This window comes from Notolepis coatsorum (genome assembly GCF_963971535.1).
Source record: "Notolepis coatsorum genome assembly, chromosome: 17".
NCBI classification, from domain to species: domain Eukaryota; kingdom Metazoa; phylum Chordata; class Actinopteri; order Aulopiformes; family Paralepididae; genus Notolepis; species Notolepis coatsorum.
The window spans coordinates 65,585,233-65,602,168 of record NC_140181.1 but is presented as its reverse complement, the minus strand read 5'-3'; the positions used below and the strand labels follow the sequence as shown (position 1 = coordinate 65,602,168).

Here is a 16,936-nt window from a genome sequence, read left to right as displayed (position 1 = left end):
TTCCTGTGGGTGCAACAATAAAACATATGCCATCATACACCTATTGTTATCGTAGAAGCCATTGCCACGCACAGGCTATTATGAATAAATAAACGGTTAGGGTCGATCCTATAATAGCAGATTGTAGCTACTGCAGTATAACGAGCGCCTACGCGGTTGTCTCCGCTTCACATAAACACAAAGACGGTAGCTTACACACACACAAACACACAGCACACACACGTCACACACACATCCCTTATAACGGGAAATGATGGTGTATCTTACCTTCTTGACAGACTTGAGAGTTGGGAGCGCAGTGAATGCTGCAGAGGGCAATTCCCCCACGTTCATGTTCATATCGCTGTTTTTGCTAACAGTCATTGCAGAATATTTTTCTGCCACGTTCTCGGTCTCTTTTACATATTTTGTAGCTTGTTTCACCTCCGACTTGCTGTCCACCACCGTGTCAGTCATTGCATTCAGGTGTTAATCGGCCCGTTATTGGAAATTCGAATGATGCCCTGTCGGTTGGGGAACAGCGTGACGTCTTCCTCCTCTTGTCCGAGCGTCTTCGTGGTGTCTTGTTGTGCTCGAAACAATCGCAAGCTCTCAGGAAATCCCGACAGAGTATGATCATTAATAAATAGACGTATGCCTGTTTTCAACGCTCATTACTTTGGAGTAAGCAGCAGAAACACTTGTTCGGGTCAGCGGTCATCCACACAGAACAGCATCTACGTCGGGAGGTTTGTTGGAGTCACCTGAACAAGTGGGCGGGGTGTGGGTGGTGTTCATCCAATCAGCACCTAGTCAGTGGGTTACAATGTGTAGCCCTTACTGTATATGAACACTGCATGTTGCAAAACTGTAACAACAGAACGAGAGCAGTTATCTTGATGGTTATGTAAACCCACATTCATAATTCATAAATGCATTCAATATAATTAAATTATACTTATCATAAATAAGAACATATTCGAAGGAGACATGGTGAGGTTTTAGAAGAATAGTATAGATTTTTTAAAGTACCTTATTATGGTAAGTGAGGTTTAACCCTCACTAAAATTAATTTGTTAAGGGGGAATGTCTTTTTTGTTTACGTTATTCCAGTGCCCCAAGACAGTTGGGTCAATATAATTCATTTATTCATTCATTCAATCTTTATTTAATCTCGAAAGATCATTGAGAGCAAGCATAATACAAAAACAATATTGAAACAGAAAAGTCAATCAATTAAACAATTTAAATTAATTAAAACAACTACAGTAGCTACAGACTGAGGGGAAATGGTTGGCTATTATAGCTTTAAACTGACCAATGGATACTATTGAGTTTTAAAGTGCTTTGCAAAACATTCCACGTGTCGGGGGCACTGAAGCTAAAAGCAGATTTTCCTAATTCAGTGCAAACTCTGGGGACCTTAAGTGTAAAACAGAGCGAGTATAAGTTCCAATCCAGTAATGAAGTGATGTAGGCAGGGGCGTAGCTGGGGGGGGGTAGCTTAGGATGATTCCAAGGGCCCAGCACTGGGGGGGGCCCAACATTTTTTTTTTTTTACTAGACATCACTCAGGTGTATTATTGATGCTCTCATTGATACTATGTTTGTTTCTGAAGTGTGTGTGTGTGTGTGTGTGTGTGTGTGTGTGTGTGTGTGTGTGTGTGTGTGTGTGTGTGTGTGTGTGTGTGTGTGTGTGTGTGTGTGTGTTGTGTGTGTGAGATATATATAGAGAGAGGGGGGGCTTTGGTAGACTATTGCATTGGTCCATTCATTGAAGATGAACGCAATGCGACATCCTTTACTAGGCTCACCCACCAACAGTGCAGGTGCTGAACTGCTGATCCGAATGTATAGGTAAAAACCATATTATGCGTTTTCATCAATAAAAAAATGGCAAAAAAAAAATCCGTTCTTTCATGGGGCCCAGAGTCTGGAGCTACACCCCTGGATGTAGGGTGGAAGATCATCAATAATGGCTTCATACAGAAACAGATGCCAGAGCAAGCCACGCCTCTCTACCAGAGAGGACTTGATTGATTGATTGATTGATTGATTGAAAACTTTATTAACAGATTGCAGAATGGGTACAGTACAGTACAGCTCAATACATACAATTGTTAAGGGGATGCAGACCAGAGAAAGACTTTCGTCTTGTTTATATCAGGGTCCCCCATTTTCAATTCATCATAACATATATGACATACACGACATACAGATAGACAGTACTGCTACATCTATACATTTATGACATACCAGATTTGCAAATACAGCACTGTTTGTGATACAAAAAGAGTCCAGAAAAGAGAGTATATATTTGACGTAGAAACTATGCATTAGAGGAGGTTGGGTAGGTGGGGTGGGGTGGGGGACTGTACATTGGAGGTGGTGGTGGGGGGGGGGGGGGGGGGGGTAGGAGGGGTGGGGGGGGGTTGGTACTGTACAACTGTGCAAGCAAAAAATATTGACAAAACCATACTTGGTCATTTACTGTACATTGGAGGGGGTTGGGTTAGGACATTTACAGGGGCCAGTTTCGAATTGCAGTCTCCCGTAGGTGTTCTTTGAGAGTAGTTTTGAAAGTAAAAAGTGAAACATACATACAAATATTCTTAGTACTTTATACAATTCCTAATTAAACTACTATAGCTAAATTTAGATGGGTGCCCAAATTGTTCTACTTAAGTGTTCTGGCCAACGTTGCCGCGGTTACTGTAGCAGCAGAGGAACAATTCCCTCTGCAGGACGAGAGAGGTGGAGAGAGAGTTAGGAATCCTGGTGGTGAGAATCCGGAGGGGTTCTGTGGCAAGGAGTAGTCGACCGCTGCGTGGCGATGAAGGCGGGAAGACGCTGCCCGGTCCGATTGGCGCTACCAGTCTGCTCCTGCAGACCAGATGCCCCGCTGTTGGGTATCCGAGTGTCTCCTCCGCTCAGTAGTGAGCACGCAGACAGCCAGTCTGAAGACACACGGTCCGCCTCTGTACAACAGGCTAGTGCTAGCAGCTGCTGAGCTAGCAAATGACTGGTTGAGTGCCTCTGTACAGAGTCCCTTCAGCACAGAACCTAACTAAAGTGTCCTCCGGTCTGTGCTATATCGTCCGATATGTCCAGTGCAGAGCAGCTAGCAACGCATGAGCAACGGGCTACGTTAGCTATTAGCGCCGAGCTAGCTAGCATCTGCTAACTGCTAACAATAACTGGAAATACGATAGTTAGCTGTAGTCCGCTAATCACTGACGTTTACTAAACATCTAATTAGCTAACTACTCAAACTCACACTCTCTGGTGGAATAATGTCCACGAAATAGGCAACTTTACATCCCTGGTCAAAATGTCCATGACCTTCACGTTGGATGCATTTCTCTTTCCTCCCAAAAAAATCTGTACAAGTTCAACGACACAGGAAGTGACGCACGATAATTAAACACTTCCACCTCGGCCCAGTAGATTGCAGCACTGTCACACAACATGAGAGGCCATCAGCAGGCAGACGGTGTAAGTAAACAGTATGTGGAAAATAATAACTGAACTCCCACATAGTAAACAGGTCTAATGAACTTAGAGGGGGGAATCTTAGGTCGATTTCTACTTAACTGCAGACCCTTCAGCACAGCCGCACCCTGATTTGCGGCGCTAATCAGTACTGAGGTCTGCTGAATGTCTAGTAGTCACTCAGGCTGGTCAGAGTCAGAGTACGGGGGTAGTCGGATCAGTCGAGCCACTGGTCTGTGGTAAGTTCTTCCTCCGACATCCACGACAGCCAAGCGGACTCTTCCATCTTGCCCTTTTACCACACTCTTCACCCCTCCGGTGAGCCAGCGGGCTCTGGGGAGTGCCTGATCCACGATCATGACTGGGGTTCCTGGTTCTAGGTTGCCTCTTTCAGTGATCCACTTGCGGCGGCCTTGCAGCGATGGGAGATACTCGGTGGTGAACCTCTTCCAGAATTGGTCGGCTAAAGCCTGACTATACCTCCATTGTCTTCTGCCGATGATCTCGGTGGAGGCATAGACCGCAAAGGGAAGGGCCGCGTCTTGCCGCCCCATCAGAAGGCTGTTGGGTGTTATGGGGTCGAGATCGGCCGCGTCGCTACTGACGTACCCCTGTGGCTTGGAATTCAGAATGGCTTCAATCTCCACCAACACGGTGTTGAAGACCTCTGCCTTGGGAACCTGTCCTCTGAGCACGGCGCAGAGAGCAGCCTTTACCGACTTGACCTCTCTCTCCCACGTTCCACCGAAGTGGGGTGCATTTGGAGGGTTGTAGGAGAAGGTGACCTGTTGGGAGGCCAGCTCGTCCCTCAACTCCTCACTCATCTGGTGGTTCGTCCCGGAACCACCCGGAAGTTCGTCCCGTGATCAGACCAGAGGGTATGGGGTCGCCCTCTCCTTCCAGTAAATCGACGGAATGACTGGAGGAAGCTGTCTGTTGTCATTTCAGCCAGCACCTCGAGATGGACGGCTCTCGTGGTGAGGCACTTGAAGATGATTCCCCATCTCTTAGCAGTTGCTCTCCCGATCTCTGCCTTGATGGTGAAGGGCCCGAAGCAGTCCATGCCCGTGTTGTGGAAGGGCGCTTCTTGGAGACGGAGGCGGCAGGATGGGAGGTCAGCCATTCGTGGCATGATGGGTTGGGCTCTGAGCTTCTGGCAGGCTGTGCATGACCGTTGGTATCGCCGCACAGCCTCCCAGCCGCAAAGTATCCAGAACCTTCTCCTGAGCTCCGCGAAGAGCCGCTCTGCTCCAGGGTGATACAAGTTGGTGTCATAGTGACGAATCACCAAGTTAGTCACCGGATGCTTCGAGGGGAGTAGGATGGGGTGTTTGCTGTCCTCTGTGAGGCCCTGAGCCCGTCGTAGGCGGCCTCCGACGCGTATGAGGTCTTTCTCGTCCAGTTCGGGGGCCAGTAGCCTCAGCTTGCTGTCTCTTGGTAGCTCCATGGTCCGTCCCAAGCACGCCATCTCGATCTGGAAGACTTTCCGCTGCACCCTCTCTAGCAACATGATCTCAGCTGCGGCGTAGTCGTTGGCGCTGAGGGGGGTCGGGTCTCCGGGACCGGGGTTCCGGTGGTGGAAGGTACGTACTTGGAGCTCTTCTAGGGTCTGGCAATCCTCAACCTTGGGACCGTCGGTGGTTGAAGGGTCTTGGAGTCCGGTGAAGCAGCAGAAGATGGACTTCTTAAGTTCCACCTCCACCTCTGCGTTCTCCAAGTTCGGAGGAGAAGGCCACTCTTCTTCTGGCTTGCGTAGGTAGTCGGGTCCTCGGTGGTAGAGGTTGGGACGTGCCAATTCCTCGAGGGTCGCACCTCTGGTGATCACGTCCGCTGGGTTGACATCTGTCGAAACGTATCGCCAGCAGCTGGTCCCCACGAGCTCTTGGATCTCTGTCACCCTTGTTCCCACGAAGACTTTATATCTGCACGAAGTCGACTGGATCCACTGGATGACTGTTGTGGAGTCGGACCACATCGACACCGCGTAAAGGGGCAGGCGCAGCCGTTCCTTCAGCATCTTTCCCAACTGGGCTCCACTTAGAGCCACGCAGAGCTCCAGCCGGGGAATGGATTGCTGCTTCTTGGGTGCAACTCTTGAGCGTGCAAGAATGAAGGAAACGTGGACTGTGTCATCGGGCTCTACCGCATGCAGGTACGCTACTGCACCATATGCCTTCTCCGACGCGTCACAGAATACATGAAGGGAGAGCTGGCTGCCGGTCAGACTGACGCTCGAGGGAAAGTAGCTCCTGGGGAACTCGATCTGTTGGAGGTTGGGGAGCTCTTCTTCCCACTCCTACCACTTCGCCCGAGTGTCTCTGGTAGGGGGTCATCCCATCCCTTCACCTCAGTCCACAGCTCTCTGACCAGAACCTTGGCACACGTCGTGTAGGGGTTGATGTAACCCAACGGGTCATATTGACTCGCCAGAGTACTGTAGATCGACCTCCTGGTTACGTAATGGCGAGTTTCGATCTTCTTTTGCCGGTAACACAGGGTGTCAGACTTTTTTTTCTTTTTGATCCACTTTTTCTCCCATTTTTCTATATTTTCTCCCATCCCAATTTTGTATCATCCAATTCAACCCTCCCCTGTCACGAACGCTGTTTCTTGCCTCCCACAAGCCGGCTGCAATGTGGACTAAGTCATACATAGCACAAGTCCCCTCCGGTACTTGAGGTAACAGCAGTCGCATCTTTTCACCTGCGCAGCTCGATCTCTCAGTGTCGAGGAGTAACGCGTGGGAGGCTCACGCTGCCCCCGACACTTCCTGATTCTACTGCGCAGGCGCACCAACCGACTTGTAGGAGTCGCTTGTTCACAACGCCCGATCCCCACCCTTCAGTTTCCCTCCCCGTAATACGGCCAATGTGTATTACTGCGGACGACCAGCTAAACTGAAAACAATGTGGAGAGCTGGATTCGAACACGCGAATCCTAGCGTCTCCACACTGGTGGCGAGTGCCTTGCCCACTACACCACCTAGCCGCCCTACAGGGTGTCAGACTTAAAGCGCCAGAGGAGACCCAGAGTCATTTCCTGGGCATCCTCACTTGACTGGGAGAGCCAGGTCTCGCTGCTGTCAGCCTTCGCTTCGTCTGGGAGGTCTCGGACGACCTCAGGGTCGTTGGTAGCCCACTGGCGGACATCAAAGCCAGCGGTGGCCAGGAAGGTGCGTATATCATGCACCAGCTTGTAGGCCTCTTCCGCGGTCTCCACGCTGTGGAGGCAGTTGTCCACATAAAAACTGTGGTGGACAGCATCGGAGACTCCGGGGGGTGCGGCGCCGTGGTCGACATGACGCTGCAGGGTGTAGGTGGCGCAACACAGGCTGCAGGTCGTCCCGAAGGGCAGCACCTCCCACTGATAGATGGACGGTTCCGGGTCGTCTGGGTTTTCTCTCCACAAGAACCTCATGAGTGGCTTATCTTCGTCGAGCAAACACACCTGGTGGAACATGCATTTTATGTCGCCACTGATGGCGGTCTTCTGTCGTCGGAAGCACACCATGACTCCGAGGAGAGGAGGGGTCAGAGTCGGACTGGGCAGGAGATAGCGGTTGAGGTTCTGCTGGCGCACTTGAAAGCTGCAATTAAACACCACTCTTTTATTTCCATTGTGCTTAACGTTATGGTGGAGAAGGTACCATGATTCGGTACTCCTTTCCGCCTCCTCAGGCTTCAGCCTCCTGACGAGTCCAGACTCTATGAGCTTGCTCATCTCTGTGGCGTAGGCGGCAGCCGTCTCGGGGTCTCTGCTGAGTCTTCTTTCAGTGCTAAGCAGGCACGGCTTCGCTACTCCTGGGGGAACCTTGAAGGTCGGCATGGGCTCTCTTCTCAAGAGCGGTGTGGCGTATCTGAGGACACTGCACACGCAGACACGCTTGGTCTTGACTTGGAGAAGATCCATCGCAGCCTTATCTTCCTTGGAGCGAGTGTGTATCTTCTCGTTCTTGTATGGAGCAACGTCCAGCTGCCACAAACTCTGAACATTCTCCAGCAGCTCCTCGTCTTCGTGCCCCGCTCCAATGAAGGGGCAGTGGGTCTGACGGGCGTTCAGATTTCTCAGACTGATGGGGCCCTGCAGCGTCCAGCCCAGCGGAGTCTCCAGGGCGACGGGACATCCGGGTGGACCCTGGATGATGTGTGTCATGTACAAAGGTCTAAGGACCACCCAGAATAATAACTGGAGCCGGCTGCACATGAACAAAAAACAGCCTCTCTCAGTAAATGCGTTTAAAGCAATGTCCCAGGTAGGTAAGAAAGCCACAACACAAGATGTTTTCCAAATAGTAAATTATATATTTATGGTGATAGGGATTGAAACCTCCACCATAATGCACAGGGGGAAAAGGTAGGGGAGAACAAACAAGACATACATATATATAATCAAACACTTAGTAAATAATATAAATGTAACTGTGCCAGTCATGGGACACAAAGAGAAAACCACACGATATCATTCCAAAGCTACAGCTAGGCGAGAAGGCGACCTCCTCACTCCACTCTGGAACGTGGCAGTGATTCAAATGAGGCGCCCCGTGTGTGTGTCATCTTCCAGACTATAACCACTCATTCCACTGACTGCCCACAGGTGCACCAAGCAGGTGCAATCAGCTCAATCAGGGGGATGAGTGGTATCTGGGGAAAGGAGAAAGAAAAACAGAATTAGAAGATGACACATCACACAAACAAAAATAACACAACCCATACTAATTATACTAACCTGATGTTCACATGGTCTTCCAAATACAGTAACAATGATAATGACCAACCCACGTACGTCACAATGTGCTTGGGTAAAGTGAGGTTCACATTATCGGAGCCGAGCAGGAGGGTGGGCTTCACCTCCATTGCAGCGTTATTAAGAGCTACAGGTGTCTCTATCTATCTCAACACCGATTCGAGATAAAACCCTGTGGCCTCTCGATATCCCTCAGCGAGGTGCTAAACTCGCCAAGTTCTCGAGTCAATTCGCAATCCTAATCACGCCATGTATTAAGCCACAGAACCTCTGATTAGTTCAACAAGTCCATGGACCACTTAGCCTTGGTACCCCTCACCACAGCGTCCTGTTGTGAAGAATCTGCTTAATTCTTCATGGAAGTGGCCAAGTTTGTATTTTATTTAATTCTTATTTCATAGTCACTGGTTAGTTTTATCCATTTCATATGAAATATAAACTTAGAAGAGTTGTTAACCTCTTCATTGTTTGTAATAAACAGAATGTCTGCTTGGGAAAACTCCTTTCATTGAATAGTCATATTCACAGCAATACTATTTAATAGGTAGTACTATTAATAATAGTGTAATATTAGTGTATAATATTAATAATCATTTCCATAAGACCAGGTCGAAAACAGGCTCAATACAAGGGTATCCGCATCAGAGCCCTACTTTTGACTCCAACCCGGGTACAGACGTAAGAATTACTGAATAGTCATTGGTATAACTTTAGCTAGAAGCAGTAACCAGCAATTGATTGAATCTGTAATCAGGCTACCAGGACATATTGATTCCAATCAATTCCATCCCGCTTACCTCAGATGAAAGTAATGTGTGGCCAGCGTTTTGAAAGATCATGATGGAGCTCGTAAAAGAATGCGGTCCAAGAGTTGAATAAAAGTATATAACAAAGTTTGGTTTAATTAGAAAAAGTAGTTACAATAATACTGTCTTGGAAATATCCAATCCAGGAAAATAATAAAACACGGATACAAAAACTCATCAAAGACGAAATCAACATTTTTCGCCTGAAGAACAATAAAACCTCTATAGTTTAAGAATCATCACAAAAAGTGAGCGGAGAGCCAAGCACAGCTCTTCAAATCTAAAAACAGAAAAGATAGTGCTGCCATCCTAGGGAAAAGCTCACATTCAAAACATCCATATTTCAAGTCCCAATACACCGCACGACTTTGAAATGGAGATAGAGTCACAAAAGCAAGCCCAATAGCTTTTCATGCGCGAACATTACTTTTTATACACAGTTCCGTAGCGTCATATTGCAAGCAAAGATAAACACTCCTTCTTTCAACTGTGTCTTGCCATTGGCTTATCGCTACTCCAATGGTTAGTAACTTGAAAAAGTAAAAGTAACAGTTTAACTGAAACAGATTACTGTACTTCGGAATTCCCCTAGGATCCCTCTCATCAATGTCATGTGCTCTCGCACTGGTCCCCGGCCTCATCAGCATGCTAGTGAGGGAGACTGGTCTTAGGAGGGATAGCCTGCAAGCCCATATATATATACAGATATATACAGATATGTATATACAGGTACAATACAGGCATATACAATAAACATACTTAATCATGTTTAAGCTTAATCATCACCCGTTGTGCCCCGCTCTCCACATTGCTTTCAGTTTAGCGTGGGAGGCAAGAAACAACGTTCGAAGACAGGGGAGGGTTGAATTGGACGATATGAAAAATTGGGATGGAAGAAAAATAGAAAATGGGAGAAAAAAGTGGATAAAAAAAAAATCATCACCCGTTGTGTTTTAAACACACGTACAGCATCGTGCAGCGACCCTCTGCAGTGTGATAGTAAAGGGTTAAGCCTCTGCTGCACCAATCAGTGAGCTGCATTTTAGGATTCTTGGGACTCTTCTTCCGAGATAAGGTCATAGCACACAGCGGTTTATAGGGTCCTGGGGCGCCGACCGGCGCAGGCTAGCAGGCTTACAAGGTCATACACAAGGGAGGGAAAGATAAGCTTGATAAGCAGATGCAAGCCTTCCTGCTTGGCAGTATGTATATAGTATGTAAGTATACTAAGTATTGATTATACTTTCTAGTTTATTTAACATGTGCAATCAACATATGCTGATCATTTTAGTTATACGTTTATACACACAGTGAAAGAACGTAGTGTAGGCACAAAGCGTAACTGTCCTTGTAAGAGCTCCTTATTCTGCCCTTTGGAATGTGCCCTGCAGTAGATAGGACCTGTCCGGGGATGGAAGCACACAGTGGACGCACACAGTCCTGAAGCACACAGCATTAACAGAGAACGGAACAATTGCACTGCTGTGATATACAAGATAATACATGTTCTTTAATCATATCATCAACAGTGAAAGAAAGTAGGCACAGAGGTCACTGTCCTAATAACGTCTGTGAGGGGGAACGGGATGGCAAATGCTGGGTCACACTGGCAGTGACTCTCAACAAGCGTTTATCCCCAGATTATAGAGATGTGGGTACCTCTTCATGAGGGACTCCATGGGGTAGCCGTAACTGGAGAGGCACAACCCGGCAGTGGTGAACACGCGGCTCACCTTGAAGACTTCCTTCAGCCGTCCGGCCGGTGTGATGGTGAGAGCCACACTCTCTCCACGAATAGTGGTGCGCCCTGGTTGGATGGTGAGGAGATCCAGCTCCTCTGCGTCGCCCCTGAGTCCAAAGGCGAGGGCAGCCTCACGCATCAGCAGCGTGTGCGCTCCGAGCCATCGGCAATAACCAAGTAGGTCTCCAGAGTCTTGTCGCGGTTCCGCAGGACCACCGGCACAATCTTCAACAGCACGCAGGGAGACTAGGGAGTGCTGCCCCTCACGGGGTCCACGTAGTTGCGTATCTCTCTAGTGGGCTCATCACAGGCTTCCGTCTTCTCTATTGTTGAGGTCGTGGAGGGCCATGAGGTGGATCTTCCCGCACCCGCTCTGTCTGCAGGGTCCCTTGAGGGTGCAGTCCTTTGCTCTGTGCTCACGGGCGCACTTCCAGCACCGCTTATTCTCTATTATCCACTGTTTCTTTTCTTCCGTAGTCTTCTCCTTGAACACGGGACAGTTGTCTAGCCAGTGGACCTCGGTGCAGCACTGGCATGGCGGCAGAGTTTTCTTCTCTCCTTTCTTCTGGGAGGAGAAGCCTCGTTTGCCTTTCGGGGGCCATTGGTGCTCCTTTGATGTGGTTTCAGGTACGGTTGTCAGCACCCTAACGAGCCGCCCCGTTCGGTCGGACTTGTCTCGTCCACTGCGTCCACTGCCTCTCGGCTCTTCCCGCTTGGGGAGGCGGATGTGCCTCTGAGAGCTCCATCAGGGTAGACAGTGGCTGTTTGGGGTGGAGACGCTCGTGTTCCCGTCGGAACCTCTCTTCCCTTTCCTTTGGAAGCTTCCTGACAAAGCGTTCTACGTTGGAGCCTGCATAGAGCTCTGTGCGGCCGGTGGCTCCTTGAAACTTCAGCAGGCTCACCAGAGCCTGTACCTTCAAGGAGTATGCGTCAAGGGCCTGGTCGTCCTTTATGTCTGCCATTTGTCCCAGCTCGTGGATCTCATCCAATATGTGGTCCCACGGGCGTTCCCAGCGCTCGTCCAGGGCCTGGATAGACGAAGTATAGGGGGTGGGGGAGTATGCGTTGGCAGTGCATATGAGCTTGGCCGCAGGCAGCCTACAGTGCATAGACAGCTCGAGGAACTTCTGTTGCTCGCTGTGGTTGGCGGTGCCCAGGAGGAACTCCAGACACATCCTCATGTCATGGTACTGGCTTCTAGAATCATCTTTGAAGAATGGGATGGCGCTCCCTGGTGGGCGCTGTGGGAGCGGGTCGTACCTAGGGGCCGGTGTAGTTTCCGGCCAACGTTGATGGGATCTGGAGGTTGCTCTGGGTGTGGCGGGTAGCCGCTCACGTCGAGATGGGGGTGGCACCTCTCCTGGTGCCATATATTCCTTCGGCAGATGAGCCAGTCGCCCTTCCAGGTCTTTGGAGTCTGCCTTGTCCCCCCTTCGGTCGGGGATACCTAGCCGGGTGCTCCTCCCTTTCAGGCTGGCGGCCCTGGGGTGAGTTATTCCTAGTGGATGCTCTTGATATTTGCCTGGAGGCAGAGGCCAATTGCAGTTGGGTGGTAGCGAGCCGGGTGTACTCCAAGGCCTGGGCTGCCGCTCTATCGCGCTCCCGCTCCAGTGCTTCCGCGGCTCTTCTCTCTCTGTCGAGCGCATCTTGGTGGAGCCACTCCTCTCTTGCGAGTGCATCTTGGCGTTGTTGTTGCATGCATTGGAACATGAGTTCTGAGCCTGTAATGCTCCCTCTGCTCCGTGATCTGCTGGGGGGCCTACCATTTCTGTGAGTGTCTAGGAAGAACTCTCCCGGTTGGAAGTGATTGAAGTCCTGCCCGCCGCGTGGCTCCACACTGTCTGGGGGAATGATATCCTTGCCAGGTTGTGAGTCTGTTTCAGCTGAGTCACGCTCCTCTTCTTGATCGTCACTCTCCTCCTTTTTCTCAGACTCATCTTGGTTGGCGTTATTCAGTGGCGGGAAAGTAGTTATGTCGTTACTACACGGGACTGCCACCTCTTGTCTCTTCTTCTCTTCAGGCAGCTGGGGGGTGTCAGTTGGGTCTGACTCTGCTCTCATAGTCTGATCTAACTGCGGTGTGGCAGCAGCACCCTCTACTGGCTGGGGTGTGCCTGCCGTCTGGGTTGTAAGGTCCCCTACTGTCCGGTCAGCTGATGTGTTTAGCACATGCTGATTGCTCTCCGAACTAGGGCTACTGGGTGTACCCCGAAAAGTACCTTGCGGAAAAAAATCTAATCTACGAATTCCAATCTGGCTTCAGAACATCCCACTCCACTGACACATGCCTTCTCTATTTGAACAACCACATCAAGCAAGAGGTGGACGCGGGCAAATACTGCGGCATGGTCATGCTGGACCTACAAAAGGCCTTCGACACTGTCAATCACACCATTCTGATTGACAAGCTAAAAGCAATTGGTTTTGATAGTTTATCAGTGAGCTGGATACAATCCTACCTGGAGGGGAGAGAACAGATGGTGGAGGTAAACGGTACCCTATCCCCCCCCTCACAGTGAACTGTGGTGTTCCACAAGGAAGCATACTAGGACCGCTACTTTTCCTAATTTATGCAAATGACATGTCGTCAGCTTGTGACTGCAACTTGTTCCTGTTTGCGGACGACTCAGCCCTGCTGGTCTCTGACAAGAACAAATCACAGGTTGAAAAAACCCTCAGCTCGGAACTAGGCAAAATCTGCATATGGCTCGCCGACAACAAACTATCATTACACATGGGCAAAACAGAGTCCATTCTCTTCGGTTCAAATAACAAACTCAGCAAGACCGACGGCTTCTCAGTTACAGTGGGTGACAATATTGTCACAAGGAAAGATGAAATTACCTACCTGGGTTCCATCCTAGAGGCTAATCTTTCCTGTGACAAAATGGCATCCAATGTAATAAAAAAAGTCAACCAACGAACTCGATTCTTGTACCGGATCTCCTCTCTGGTAAACAAGAATACCCTGAAGACTCTGGCAGGAGCACTCATTCAAGGGTACTACGACTATGCTTGCACCTCATGGTACCAAAGCACCTCAAAGGCACTAAAAACCAAATTACAAACATCTCAAAACAAACTAGTCAGACTACTGCTTGACCTGACTCCTAGAACCCACCTCACCCCTGCCCACTTTGCCAACCTAGGATGTCTTAGAGTAGACGACAGAGTACAGCAACTTGCAATGGGCCTGGTCTACAAGATACACTACACGACCAAGGTACCCATGTACATGTCAAAATACTTCCCAAAGGTCAGTGAATACCACGATCACAACACCAGAGGGAGCTCCACAAATCATGTGAAACCCAGATTCGGCTCAAACAAGGGACTAAACATGTTTCGCAATTATGCCACATCAATGTGGAACGCCCTACCCAAAGCTGTAAAGGAATGTGAATCACTACCCACTTTCAAAAACTCTCTCAAAGAACACCTACGGGAGACTGCAATTCGAAACTGGCCCCTACAAATGTCCTAACCCAGTTGTACAGTAAAGACCAAGTATGGCTTTGTCAGTATTCCAATGTACAGTGGAACACAGGGAAAAAACATACATACAAATATTCTTAGTACTTTATACAATTCCTAATTAAACTACTATAGCTAAATTTAGATGGGCGCCCAATTTGTTCTACTTAAGTGTTCTGGCCAACGTTGCCGCGGTTACTGTAGCAGCAGAGGAACAATTCCCTCTGCAGGACGAGAGAGGTGGAGAGAGAGTTAGTAATCCTGGTGGTGAGAATCTGGAGGGGTTCTGTGGCGAGGAGTAGTCGACCGCTGCGTGGTGATGAAGGCCGGAAGGCGCTGCTCGGTCCGATTGGCGCTACCAGTCTGCTCCTGCAGACCAGATGCCCCGCTGTTGGGTATCCGAGTGTCTCCTCCGCTCAGTAGTAAGCACGCAGACAGCCAGTCTGAAGACACGCGGTCCGCCTCTGTACAACAGGCTAGTGCTAGCGGCTGCTGAGCTAGCAAATTACTGGTTGAGTGCCTCTGTACAGAGTCCCTTCGGCACAGAACCTAACTAAAGTGTCCTCCGGTCTGTGCTATATCGTCCGATATGTCCAGTGCAGAGCAGCTAGCAACGCATGAGCAATGGGCTACGTTAGCTATTAGCGCCGAGCTAGCTAGCATCTGCTAACTGCTAACAATAACTGGAAATACGATAGTTAGCTGTAGTCCGCTAATCACTGACGTTTACTAAACATCTAATTAGCTAACTACTCAAACTCACACTCTCTGGTGGAATAATGTCCGCGAAATAGGCAACTTTACATCCCTGGTCAAAATGTCTGTGACCTTCACGTTGGATGCATTTCTCTTTCCTCCCAAAAAGTATGTACAAGTTCAACAACACAGGAAGTGACGCACGATAATTAAACACTTCCACCTCGGCCCAGTAGATGGCAGCACTGTCACACAACATGAGAGGCCATCAGCAGGCAGACGGTGTAAGTAAACAGTATGTGGGAAATAATAACTGAACTCCCACATAGTAAACAGGCTTAATGAACTTAGAGGGGGGGAATCTTAGGTCAATTTCTACTTAACTGCAGACCCTTCAGCACAGTCGTGTAGTGTATCTTGTAGACCAGGCCCATTGCAAGTTACTGTACTCTGTCGTCTACTCTAAGCCATCCTTGTTGTAGCAACAACAAGATCGCTAACGCTGTGGCGTCCTTGACGAAGACGGACAGGAGCACTTGGATTGGTCCCCTGGCGCGGCTCACGTTGACGCCTGTCTGCTCCCGGCTGCCCTTGGGGGGGAAGGACGATGGGATGGGTTAATCGCAGAGACGAATCGCATGCATCGCATGTGTGCCGATTGATGACCTCTGAGCAGGTCCTAAATTATTATTAAGCCATCCTAGGTTGTCAAAGTGGGCAGGGGTGAGGTGGGTTCTAGGAGTAAGGTCAAGCAGTAGTCTGACCAGTTTGTTTTGAGATGTTTGTAATTTTGTTTTTAGCGCCTTTGAGGTGCTTTGGTACCATGAGGTGCAAGCATAGTCGTAGTACCCTTGAATGAGTGCTCCTGCCAGAGTCTTCAGGGTATTCTTGTTTACCAGAGAGGAGATCCGGTACAAGAATCGAGTTCGTTGGTTGACTTTTTTTTATTACATTGGATGCCATTTTGTCACAGGAAAGATTTGCCTCTAGGATGGAACCCAGGTATGTAATTTCTTCTTTACTTGTGACAATATTGTCACCCACTGTAACTGAGAAGCCGTCGGTCTTGCTGAGTTTGTTATTTGAACCGGAGAGAATGGACTCTGTTTTGCCCATGTGATAGTTTGTTATCAGCGAGCCATATGCAGATTTTGCCTAGTTCCGAGCTGAGGGTTTTTTCAACCTGTAACAAGTCAAGTCAAGTCAAGTCAAGAGTTTTAATTGTCACGGCATACAAGTATACAATGAAATGCGGGTGGTCTTGCCCGCAACGATGTGCAATACAGTGGTACAACATATAATAGAATCCAATAAAAAAACAACATTGTGCAATAAACAGGTAACAGGTAACATGGTGTGACATCTCGGTATCTGTACATAGTTATTTACAGAGCATATAGGACATGCTAGGTAGCTTTGGTAGTGCAATACACTGTTCCTGTTATTCTAATTTAAAGTGGCCTTTCCTTTTGGCCATAAGTGTGCGTGTGTGCGGCATGAGTGTGTGCCCGCTCATGTTAAAGTGTTAAGTGGCTGCTAGTGTGTGAGCGTGCACAGCGTGCGTGTCGTGTGTGTGTTCATGTGTGCTTGTGTGTGGATAGTTCAGTGTTCTGTGGCACTCAATGTTCATTGTTCAGGGCTCTGATGGCCTGGGGGAAGAAGCTGAGCCTAAGCCGCTCTGTCCTAGTAGCTGGGGTTTCAGCAGCTGGAACAGGCTGTTATTGGGGTGGTGAGGGTCTTTCATTATCCTGCAGGCTCTGGATTTGCACCTCTTGTTGTATAGAACCTGCAGGGGAGGTAGTGCAATACCCGTGGTACGCTCGGCTGAGCGCTGTTTCCACCCTGCTGTTTCCATACCAGGCAGTGATGTTTCCGGTCAAGATGCTCTCTACAGCTCCTGAGTAGAAGGACTGGAGTATCTTCCCCGATACTCTGAACTTCCTTAACTGTCTCAGGTGGTAGAGGCGCTGTTTCGCCTTCTTTACTACTGTGTCTATGTGTGTTG

At 48.9% G+C, this 16,936-nt stretch overlaps 1 protein-coding gene across 2 annotated transcripts in view; it reads right to left on the bottom strand.

Moving 5' to 3' along the window:
- ahcyl1 (adenosylhomocysteinase-like 1) overlaps nucleotides 1-699 on the bottom strand; it is a gene marked incomplete at its 3' end in the record, with an annotated part of 68,877 nt that extends 68,178 nt beyond the window's left edge. For both annotated transcript variants that reach the window (XM_084333761.1, XM_084333762.1), the window contains exon 1: nucleotides 268-699. In XM_084333761.1, the coding sequence (XP_084189887.1) occupies nucleotides 268-456 (189 nt within the window). In that variant the 5' untranslated portion in view covers nucleotides 457-699. The remainder of the gene's footprint in view (nucleotides 1-267) is intronic.
- Nucleotides 700-16,936: the final 16,237 nt, after the last annotated feature.